Here is a 12612-nt window from a genome sequence, read left to right as displayed (position 1 = left end):
CTGGGATTTCGTTTACACACTGTTCATGCAGGATCAGATGAAGGGTTTCGCATGTGTTTTCTACCTCGAATGCTGCATCCTGTGTTAACGTTATGGACAGTTCTGTGCTCCTTACGTTGTAGGGAGCGTTCGCTAATCAAGAATTGTGAATGCGTGGTTTAAAGAGGTCATGCTTGGGACTCAATGACAGGAATCCTACCTGGAAATTTTTGGTGCCGTGGTACAGTCTTTCTCTTAGCTTACCAATTAATACACCGTTATTACTTTGTGGATTAAGATGTAAAGTGTTTGCTTTCTTTTCCCGCAAGAGTGCAGTTTTATCATTATAATGGCGACAGGTGATGTGAATCGCGTGGCTGGTGATGAAAATAGTGAACAGAAGGCAACAGATGCTAATGTGCACAAGCAGACTTTTACTCTAGAAAGTATCCTTCATGTTAGTTGATCGCAGGAGATCAGCATTATTAGGGCCTGTGATGCCTGAGATACAGTTTGTTACTTCCATATTGGCTCTGTTTTTGTATGTACAAGATGCATAAAATGTTTCATTACCATAGTAGTTAATGCTATTTTAATTTTGCGTTCTCTCCCGATTTTAGTATAGTGTTTGCATGTTTTGAATCTAGGTTATTTTGTGTCAAGAACATCTGAAAAAAAAAATTGACCAGCAGTGGAATTTTGTTTGGTGGTGCTGGGGGGGGGGGGAGGCTTGTTCTTGTATTCTACATTGGTTGTCTTATTATTATTATTAGCCATATGGTGCAAGGAAGCCTGAGGCTTATGCTGCACCAGCCAAAAAAAAATTTCTGAATTACTCCAAAAGAGAGGGAGAGAAGTAGAAGGGAATCACCAAGAAAAAGAAGAATGATATCCAGCTCAGGACCCTCGGTGTGCCAAGTCCATACTCACCAGATGTGAGCCCCTGGAGTGAAATTTACACGCTTCAGCTCATGATGGTACAATTAGATAAAATAATGTGCTTGGGGAGGGTGGGAGCTTATACACACCAACCAAAGCACAAACCGAGGATGAGCACATGGGTTCATTTACAAAAGAATAAACATTATTATGACAGATTAATTCATCAAAGGCTTTCAAGCAAGGTTCACCAAAGCCACCACTTCCAGAATCTTTATCTTATCACTTAATTTCGCAAGAAACACAACAAAAAAATATATATATTAATAGTACCAAAGTATAGCACTCAAGGTGAATACATAGGTTCATTCAAGAAAGAGTAAACACTGTTAAGGCAATAAATCAATTTGATTTGTCAAAGGCTTTCAAACAAGGTTCCACAAAGCTACCACTACCAAAATCATCTTATCTTGGTAAAACTTTAGTATCCAGTGCCCAACAACCATTGACTGTTTTTGCTTGAATCCCTCCTGAAGTTGTGTGAAAACCTAACTTTTTTTTCACCAAACAAAAATAAAAGTCGATTAAAAATATGACCCCTCTTATAAGCGTTTTTTTCCCTTCTAATTACAACTGTTTTTCTCAGTTCATGTTTTTCGTTCACTCAACCTTCTGTTCATCATGTTGCGTAACATGAGGGGTAACCAGATACCAAATTTCAGCCCTTATCTCTTAAATTTTCACAGAAAGAAAAAAAAAAAAAAAAAAACCAGGACTGTGTGTGCACGTATATATATATATATATAAGGCTTCTGTAGCCAAGTGGTCATGAGCAAAGTGCAGTAGCACACACTTTTTTGAGTAGACCTGGGTTCCAGCCCCTGACTACTAAATATGGTCAATCTGCCAGCCTGCACTTGACCAGTGTTGCAGATTTTGGCCAGGTGGGAAGGAGCAGCAGTGTGTAGCACACGCTTCTTGATTAGACCGGGATTCAAGCCCATCACCACCAAATACGAAGGATGCGGAAAGGTCAGGGAATGACCACTGCATATCCCGGAGCAATATGGCCTTAGTTGCTAATACTCCTAAATAACAAATAACAAAGCAGATTTTGGTCCATTTTCCTCAACATGACTTGTACAGGAGACCTCCATCCTGCAGTGGATTGACAATGGCTGCAGATATATATATATGAAATATATGAAAGTTGCTAAACAAAAATGAAAGTTGATTAAAAACATGACCCCTCTTATAAGTGTTTTTTCCCTTTCTAATTACAATTATTTTTCTCAGTTCACATCCTTCACTCAAATTTCTGTTCGTCACGTAGCATAACATGAGGGGGGTACCAGATATTAAATTATCAGCCATAAATTTCATATATTTCATGAAATATATGAAATATAATAAGGTAAGTTGGGTGAATTGATCATTACTGAATAGGATAGAAGGAAGAATAAGGAGTGAGAATACAAGTATGAAGAATTTCAAAACCCAAGTGGGTTGCTTGTTAAAGAATGAAGTACCAACTAAAAAATTATAACTGAATAAACAGTAATCAAAATAATGATTAATAAAGTATTATTATAATAAATATATAGCATACTGATATTGTTTCATTTGGAATTAAGAATAGAGGTAGATTTTGAGCCATGAAAGTATCCAAAATGGAATGGAGAATTAGTGCGAGTAGTTAGTGCCGAAATGTTTGGATAAAAATGGTGTATGGTACAGTAAATCTTTTCCTCCCCTAAAGGTTTAAATATTTATAGTCTGACCATTTTTAGTAGTGGCAGTGGCATGTGAAGCAAGTGTATGATCTTATGCAGCATCAGCCAAAAAAAAAAAAAAAAATCACACTATTCCCTCCAAATGCCTGTCCAGTTCCTCCTTAAATTTATTCAACCTATCAACTTCCACGACAGATGGAAGTTTGTTCCAGCAATTAAACACCCGTTGGCTAAAGGCAAATTTCCGCACATCTATTCTACATCTGTCTTTTCTTAATTTGAATTTATGCCCTCTTAGGTTCGTAATCTGAACAAGTGGAAGGATCCCATCAGAATTCAGCATGCCCAACCCATTCAAGGCCTTATACACCTCAATCAGATCACTGTGCAGGTGCCTAGTCTCTAGCCACTGCAATTTGCAGAACTTAAGCCTCTCTTGATAAGAGGATCCCTTCATTCTCCTCACCAATCTTGTTGCCCTTTTCTGTACACGCTCAAGCAAATCTACATTCTTCCTAAAATGAGGTCTGCAGACCTGTACGCAGTACTCAAGGTGTGGCCTGACCATTGCCTTATACAGAAAGACAATCACCTCCTTTTCCCTGCTAGCAAAATTCCTATATATCATTGACAAAACCCCATGACCTGCCCTGGCAGCCTGTCTGCATTGCTCAGAAAACTTCATATCTGACTGAACGATTACTCCCAGGTCTTTTTCGTTTTCTATCACCTTAAGTGTAGTACCACACAGTTGGTACTTTTCTCTCGGGTTACTTCTATCCATATTCAGTACTTTGCATTTGTCAAGGTTAAACTTCAGTTGCCACTACTTAGCCCACTGCCCAAATTATCTAGATCCCGTTGCAGCAGCACACTGCCATTACTGTAATTAACAACCCTGCTAACCTTTGCATCATCTGCAAACCCCGGGGGCTCACATATGGTGAGTATGTGCTTGGCACACCCAGGGTCCTGAGCTGGATATCATCATTCTTCCCTTTCTTGGTGATTCCCTTCTACTTTTGACTCTCTCTCTCTCTCTCTCTCTCACTCGGGAATTTTTTTTTTACTGGTGCAGCATAAGCCTCGGGCTTCCTTGCACCATATGGCTATTAATAATAATAATAATAACTTTGACACTAAGCCTGATATACCTTCATCAATATAATTGATAAATATACAAAACAACAGTGGACCCAACGCCGAACTCTGTGGGACTCCACTAATAACATTAGTCCACAGAGAGCAGCACCCATTGATTACCACCCTCTGTCTTCTTCCACTTAACCATCCTTTTATCCATTGTAGCAGCTTACCCTTAATACCATTATGCTCCAATTTGTACAATAGTCTTCCATGCGCAACAGTGTCCTGAAATCCAAATATATGATATCAAAATTATTTTTTGTATCCAGTTCCTTTGTAACCACATCAGAATAACCAATCAAATTTGTCAGACAAGACTTTCCCTTAACAAACCGATGCTGTCTGAATTATTGCTGCAGTCTTGTCTAGATGATCCTGCAATGCATCTTTAACCAGTGAATCCATTATTTTACCCGGAACAGAAGTTAAACTAACTGGTCTGTAATTATTTCTGTCACCCTTCGATCCCCCTTTGTGAATTGGGGGATACATTTGCACATCTCCAGTCCATGGGAACCTCCCCTGAGTCCAAGGATGCCTTCATAATTATGGGTAAGGGTTTGCTTAGTTGCTTTGCCGCCTCCTTTAATATGACTGGATAGATCCCATCCACCCCAGGTGCTTTTCTTATGTTTAACTTCAACAATTTCTCCTCCACTTTGCTCTCAGTTATTACAAAATCATTAAGTACCCTGCTATAATTTGATAACCTTCTGCCATTTTCAAACCTTAATAATTCCTCATGTGTGAATGTAGATGCAAAATACTCGTTCAGTTTGTTTGCTATCTGAGCAGAATCATCAACAGTCGAACCATCGATGTCAAGTGGACCAATCAGATTCATCCCCTTCCTTTTAGAGTTTATATAAGTAAAGAAATCCTTGCTGTTTTTCTTAGCATCCTTTGCCAAAGATTTCTCGTAATCTGCCTTTGCCTGCCTAACCTTCTTTGGCACCTCCGTAGCCAGGTGGGCAGGAGCAGCAGTGCGTAGAACACGCTTCTTGATTAGATCTGGGTTCGAGCCCGTGCCCACCAAATACGGAGGATGCGGAAAGTTCAGAGAATGACCACCGTATATCCCCGGAGCAATATGGCCTTAGTTGCTAATGCTCCTAAAAACCAAATAACTAACAATAACTAACTAACTAACCTCCTTTGTGACCTGATTACAGACTAGCTTATATCTGCCATAGGCTTCTGAGTCGCTTGATAATTTATATGCATCCCATGCATTTTGCTTCTCTGTTACGAGTCTCATTAGTTCATTTGATAACCATTTAGGCCTAAACCTTGAACAATATTTCTTAATAGGTATGAAACTTTTAGTAGCATCCACGATTAATTCCTTGAATGCTTCCTACTTAGAATATACTGTTGGTAACTTCGTCAGTTGATCCCACTGTACAGAATTTAAAAACTGTCTGAGACCACTGTACTCACCTTTACAGAAGCAAAAACCCTTTCTTTTACCCCTGATGGTAATTAAATCTTTATAAGTATTTTTGAATGTTTCTTGTTGTTATCTTCCCTTTTAGTTATCATATATGACCTCTGAAGATAAACTGACATTTTTATACTGTTAATGGTTATTTTTAAAAAAATAATCTAATAACCCTAAATAGTTTTGGCCATTAATTTACACTATGTTTTTCCAACAACTGTTGATGTAGTGTGAATTTATCATCCCATCATGTAAAATTATATTTCATGTATTATTATAATAAAAATTCTGTTGTAATTTTTTTATATCAATGCTGTTTTATAGTATTCTAGATTTAAATAGCCTGAAAAAGCTCAATTTTTATTTTATTTTAATTAATATCTTAGTATTTTAGCTCAGTATTTTAAGGCTTTTTTTTTTTAATTTTTGAAACCATATTTTTGCTTATATGTTTTGATTTATTAATTTTCATAATTTTTATTTTTTTGCAAATTATTAAAGAAATACTTTAGTCTAGATCAGGGGTCGGCAAACTACGGCCCGTGGGCCAAATCCGGCCTGCCCCTCTTTTTAATCCGGCTTGCGGGTTAATATTGTTTTTTACATGAAAAAAAATTAAAAATAAATCAAATTACGCGCTGCAGATTTTTTGAACTCAGAGAAGCAATAGAAATTTGTCTAAATTAGAAAAACTGCCTACAATCACTATTATCTAACAATGAATGTCTGTGGAAATTAGCATTTGCTACAGACATCGTGGGATATCTTAACGAATTTAACTTAAAATTACAGGGGAAAACAGTGCTCATATGTGAAACGTATTCTATCGTAAAGTCATATCGTAAAAAATTTGCATTGTTTGAAACACAAATCACATTAACCAAGTTTGACCATTTTCCATGATGTAAAAAAAATCCCCATTCCCAAAAAAAATTCGCGGCGGATATATTTTCTGAACTTAAACTACAGTTACAACAGCGTTTTTCGGATCTTGATGCAAGTGCAAAAGACATTTCCATTTCAAAATCCATTTGGCTGTACAAAAGTGTAAAATATCACTTCCTAATAAAAAGAATTTGAACCTGGTTTTTTTGTTGCTCTATGAGTAGAATTACCCATGTAAATATCTTCGAGCTTGCTACCTGGCCCGCTGAGCCCTTTCCAAAAAAAAGTTTGCCGACTCCTGGTCTAGATTACTAACTATCCAAATGGCCATGTTCCATTTTTAAATAATGAAGTATTTCTATGCAGAAATGTTTCATTATTTAAAATTCTTTAATCAGAGTTTTTCAAGATTAAACAATATTTGTAATTTGTAATTATAAAGGAAAATACCTCTCTGCATGCCCTCCTGCATAATTTTTAGAGCCTGCATTATTATGTCATTCAACAATCATATTAGAACATTTCTGTCATTAATTAATATTTTTTTATAATTAAGCATGATCCATTTTTCTGCTTTTTCCTGTTATAAATCGTGTTATCATTGGTTTTTACTTTATAAATAATAAAGTTCATTATATAAACAAATGCTGCAGCTGGTATCTCCAATTGATAAAAGAATTTTTCTCTATGATAATGCGGTGGTTATGCCACTTGCCACTTGCCTCTCATTTCTTTATGCAGTAATATATTCCCATCTGTGACAGCAGTTACTTACAAAGCATTCTTTAAGTAGTGGCAGAATTAGTGTCTTATGAGTAATTTAACCTCCCTTAAAATCATCAAACTAATTATTGAATATATGCAGACAGGGGATACTAATGCCTTGTAGCCTCAGCTCTCCAGCTGCTTATCCAAAACAATCCAGTCTAACAAAGAATTGAACTAGTTATCTTCCAGCAAATTTTATGTATAAGAACTCTAAAAAGAAGTTCAACTTTTTAAAAAGTTAAAAGTTTTTAAAAAAAGTTGTGTGATGGTCATAGCTTGGTCCATCATTTGAATTATTAATGTACTGAATGTGTGTATGATACTGACAAAAAAAAAAAAAAAGATTGTGAATGCAATTTCAAAGAGAAAAGTGTGGATTTACTTGTTTAGCCTTAACATAAAAAATAGTTCTCCAGTTAATAAAAGATGCCCAGCAGCAACATGGACTGCGTCATGGAGATTATCAACGATATAGGTAAGATGTTTTCTTTTGAATGAAATTTTCTTAAAAGCTTCTTTTTTTTTTTTTTTTTTGCCTGTTGTTTAATAATTGTAGTGCTATGCCATTGATATCAAAGTTTTAAAATACATGCACAAAGTAGAACTTGTCTATAGTGACCATCCTTGGGAATGGAAATTATTAGTTGCTGTAGACAAGTAATTATTAAATAGAACTTGAATTACCAACAGTTAACTGTAACGGTATACATAAAAAATCAGGCCCCTTGTAGGCAATTTTGTCTGCATAAAATAAGAATAAACAAGTAATCTAAAGCAAATTTCATGTAGTTTTAAGTTTAGGGAAGTTTTTGGGTCCATGACCATTAAAGTTTTTCAGTTTTCTTATATCATTATAATTTAATAATGAGATCTAGCCAGTTAATAAATGGCAGATTCATGCTTACCAATTTATTTGCTCTCTAAATCATTGGCAAATTGCCTACACTTAATATTTTTAAATTGCCTAAATCTTTCTCTCTCTCCTGCACATGCCCATACACATGCCTTGTAACACTTCCTTTGATTTACCATATAGTGGTCCTGTGGTTAGCATGTGTAATTACAAGCAATGTGGTTCTGGGTTCAAGTCCATATTCTGCCAGCGCCTCCGTAGCCAGGTGGGAAGGAGCAGCAGTGCGTAGCACACGCTTCTTGATTAGACCGGGGTTCGAGCCCGTCACCACCAAATACGGAGCATGCGGAAAGGTCAGGGAATGACCACCGCACCGGAGCAATATGGCCTTAGTTGCTAATGCTCCTAATAACAATAACAACCATAACAACCATATTCTGCCAATAAAAATGCACAGCCATTGTGAATTGTGGCACTGAAAATCTGGCTACCCTTAATTCACTGTGTATACCCTGCATTGAATATATGAACACCAGTTTATGGGTGTTGTAAGCATATTTGTGACAAAATTACTAGTGGGATAAGACTAGCAGAAAGCTAAGGATGGGGCACAAGGATTCCAGCTCTACTTGTGCATGAATAGTGAATCAGATAGGTCCCCTTATTTGATCAAAGTGGAAGAATCATAGAAAGACAAACAGAAACGGTAGAAGAGTTGATTATGTACTTTTTAGTGATATTTATGATAGAAATACCTTTTGAACCATGAAGGAACAATAATAAGATAAGTGATATAATAATTTCATAAAAGCATATTAGAAAATCTGCCAAAGCTTGAGAGAAATATGGCTCCGGGTGTGGATGATATACGTCCTGTTGTACTAAAAAAAAGACTGTGTATGAGGGTATCACCGATGCCAGTAGGGATGTCACTGAGCTTATCATTAAACTTCATTAGTTAATAAACAGAATTTTTAAATAAATTGTATCTAAAAGAGGACTAGGTTATATGGAAGGGGTAAAAGGTGGGATTGGAGAAACTGATGAGTTGTGTACTTCTCAGTAATAGAAGTGCTCTTTCAGTAAAGAAGTGGCAACCGAAGTTTAATATCGACAAATGCAAAGTACAGTCAGTCCTCGTATAACATGTGTTTACACTACTCGCATTCAATCATACACGATTTGTAAATAGGGGAACGATATCGTATATAACACGAACCAAATTCGCTTATGCACGATTCGCCTTTGTGTTTACAAGAAATGGCAGTTGAATGCAGAATCACCCCCAACTGAACGCAACATGATAGGAATGAAGAGAAGATTCTGAAAATGTATTTATGTTTTTTATATCAGTGAAGGGGAAACACATTTCACCATAATAACGTAAAATTCCAGCTATCAGTATTATCGCAAATGCAATCAAATCGAGTTTACTACCAGTTTATAACAGATTCCACTAGCAAGAGCGCAACTGGAAATTGTTTTATGGTAGTAACCCCCAGAAATATGCTTTAGTGAAATGTGAGCTAGTGAGGTGTTCATAGTGTGTCTCTGCCTTTACGGTGTTTATTCAGTTGCTACACGTGTGCAGTTTTGTTTATGTGTATCAAGCGTGCCTCCTCATTTTGTAATTGTGCTTTATTCCCTAAAAATGAGTAAAATGCTTAAAAGGTGTGAAAAGGAAGCGTCCTGGTGAAGACACTACAGATTCAGAGAGAAAAAGAAAAGCAATATCGATAAACAGAGGCCGACTGGGTCAAAAATTCTTACCTGGAAAAATTTGTAGTGGCCTCATACTAGCGTTTATGGCCAAAATCACACCGGCCTCTGACCCACCGTGGTTTCCCTGGTAAGGCTTATGTCCAGTCCGCCTCTGTCGATAGAGAAAAAAATATGAAATTGTGAAACACTTTGAACGAAATGAAAGACCATGTGATATTGCACGTTCTACAGGCCTAAATGAGGCAACGCCGAGAATTACAAAGAATGCAGAGAAAATAAAAACTTTCATAGCAGGAACAACTCAAAGTGTAATTAAAATCCATTAGATTAAGACACAAAGAATTGGAAGAGATGGAATGGCCGTCATCTGTTTGGATGGAAAATCAAACAAAGAACAAGTTTTCTTATCGTAGAAGCAAAAGCATTAGCAATATTTTATTACGTAATAGTCATAATAAAATACTTACTTATTTTATTACGATTATTTATTGTGCTTGGTAATGTTTCGGTTACAAATGTGTGTTCAATCTTGGGTGGTCAGCACCTAACCCTATTTTTCCCATAGGGCCTGTTGTTTATATTGCATGATTTTGCATTGCACGAGGGTTTCTAGGAACACAACTATTGTGCTATACGAGGACTGAATGTACTGCATATGGGTAAAAGTAACCCCAGAGAAATGTACTAACTGTGTGGTACTACAGTCAGGGTGGTAGAGAATAAAGAAGACCAGGGAATAATTGTGCAGTCAGATATGAAGTTTTCTGAGCAGTGCAGACAGGCTGCAAGTGTAGATCATGGTGTCTCTCAATGATATACAGGAATTTTTCTTGCAGGGATAAGGAGGTGATTATCCCCTTGTATAAGACAATGGTCAGGCCACACCTTGAGTACAGGTCTAGAGGCCTCATTTTAGGAAGGATGTAGAGTTGCTATAATGAGTACAGAGAAGGGCAGCAAGATTGGTGAAGGGAATGAAGGGGTGCTCGTACCAAGAAAGGCTTAAATTTTGCAAATTGCAGTGTCTCGAGACTTAGGCACCTGTGTGGTGATTTGATTGAGGTATATAAGGCCGTGAATGGGTTGAGCAAGATCAGTGCTGTTGGGATTCTTCCTCTTTCTCAGATTAATAAATTCAAATTGAGGAAGGACAGTTGTAGAATAGGTGTTCGGAAATTTGCTTTTAGCCAGCGGGTGGTTGATTGCTGGAACAAACTTCCATCTGTTGTTGTGGAAGTTGATAGCTTAAATAAATTCAAGGAAGAACTGGACAAACTTTGAGCGAATGGTTATGTGAAATGGAAATTTTTTTTTGGCTGATGCTGTACAAGCTTTCTTTCTTGCATCATATGCCTCTACTAATGATAATTGACATGATTCCACACATATTCTTTGCATCTGTTATAAGTCTACTAGCTGCTGAAACAAACTGTTAGGCAACAGGATTCTGAAGGAATTATAACTCATTTTATTAATAGTAATATTTCCTAATATGTAATTTATTTAAAAATGCAGATGGGTTTTCTTTTACTGTATTTTTGGTTCCAATTAAAAGTTTGATCTTGTTAAATTTTGAATATTTTTTATTATTATTGCTTATTAAAATTATATGCTATTTATTAAACATAATTATTGTTTATTATTATTTTGATTTATTTAGAATACTTGTGTTTTTATTTTTAATGTACCATGGTGCAACTTAGTTTTGGTCTTCTATCCTGTTTATCTCAAAAAGCATTAAATTAAAAAAACAAACAAAATGACAGTTATATATTTTAATTTTTTTATATATTTTTTGTATTATCTTATTTTGTTATATTTCTAATGTTAATTGAAAAAATTAATAAGGTTGATTCAAGGAAGCAATCTTATACAGCATCAGCCAAAAAAAAAAAAAAAAAAAAGAAATGCTCACCTCATCTATCTCCTCGAATAATTTACCTTATCCTTCCTTAAGTTTATTCAAACTATCCACTTCAACAACACACCAGATGGAAGCTTGTTCCAATACTCCTTGGATGAAATCAAATTTTTATACATCTATCCAGCCATCCTTTTTCAGTTTAACTGCGTTTTACTGCTTTTAATCATCTGACTGAGCCTTATACACTCAGTCAGATTTTATCTGACAATGACCATGTGTCTGCTATTTTTAGCTTTTTGAAATCAGTAAACCATTTTACTCATATTTAAAATATCTACTTTGTTATTGTTACTTGTTTACTGATATTTGTCTTTTACCGTTTATACTTGTTTTTTTATACTTTGACTTGGTGACCTAATTCTTTAGGCCACTGAAAAAAAAAAAAATTTTTATTTTTTAATGACCAGGTTTTGGCGCATTATAGCCTTAGTTGCTAATGCGCCAATAAAACCCAACAACAAACAAACAAACAATCAGTTTAACTGTATGTAAGGATACTACGAGCATTTAGTTTACTCAGTCCATTTAATGCTTTAAACACTTCAATCAGGTCTCCTCGCAGGTGATTAGTTTTCAAGCACTGCAATTTGCAGAACTGGGGTCATGGTAAGAGTACCCTTTTGTGCACTTACCATGAAAGACTTCCAATTCTGCAAATTAGAATTAGTAGTAGTAATAGTGGTAAGTGATGCAAGAAAGCAAGCTTATACAGCGTCAACAAATAAAAAACCAATGACAACAACACTTCCCATATCACCTGTCCCTCCTTGCTAACAGATTTTCTAGTTCTTCCTTTCTAGTACTCCAAGGTGTTCCTATGACTGTATGGCAGTTATCATTGCTCCATACATGTATATTCTGTTTATTGACATGTCTGCTAAGGTGGAAGCATGCTTTATCAGTGAACCATATGTGAATGCTATGTTTTCCAAATATTGATGAAATGAATAAAAAAGCTTAATTGCTCTTTTTGTCAGCATTTGTCGGGGATTGTTGAATGTGCATTTTGTAAGGAAACAATTTTAAGTAAATGGATGGTTCTTTGAAACTCTTGTGAAGCTTATATCACAGATTTCCTTGGGATATGAATAATCACCTCCAGTACATGTGCAATATTTTTAGACTTGTCACAGACTCCTTTTTACCAAAAACACACTTCTTATTGTCTGTTGCAGAACTAGATCTCTTTACTATCCACAAAATTGCTGATCTTTCTGGACATTTTCTGCAACCAAATCTCATTTTAAATTTGTGATGTACTGTAACAAACTGCCAATTAACC

At 35.9% G+C, this 12612-nt stretch overlaps 1 protein-coding gene across 1 annotated transcript in view; it reads left to right on the top strand.

Annotated features, from left to right (window-relative positions):
• The first annotated feature begins 223 nt into the window (after positions 1 to 223).
• Positions 224 to 12612, top strand: part of Srp68 (signal recognition particle 68) — a 94244-nt gene continuing 81855 nt past the window's right edge. The window contains exons 1-2 of the mRNA XM_090375058.1: positions 224 to 425; positions 7240 to 7306. Coding sequence (XP_090231184.1) covers positions 329 to 425; positions 7240 to 7306 — 164 coding nt within the window. The 5' untranslated portion in view covers positions 224 to 328. The remainder of the gene's footprint in view (positions 426 to 7239; positions 7307 to 12612) is intronic.

The sequence above is a fragment of the Mastigoproctus giganteus genome, chromosome 6, assembly GCF_048544385.1.
Source record: "Mastigoproctus giganteus isolate SK-2022 chromosome 6, ASM4854438v1, whole genome shotgun sequence".
Lineage (NCBI taxonomy): Eukaryota > Metazoa > Arthropoda > Arachnida > Uropygi > Thelyphonidae > Mastigoproctus > Mastigoproctus giganteus.
This window is presented reverse-complemented; position numbering and strand designations above follow the sequence as displayed.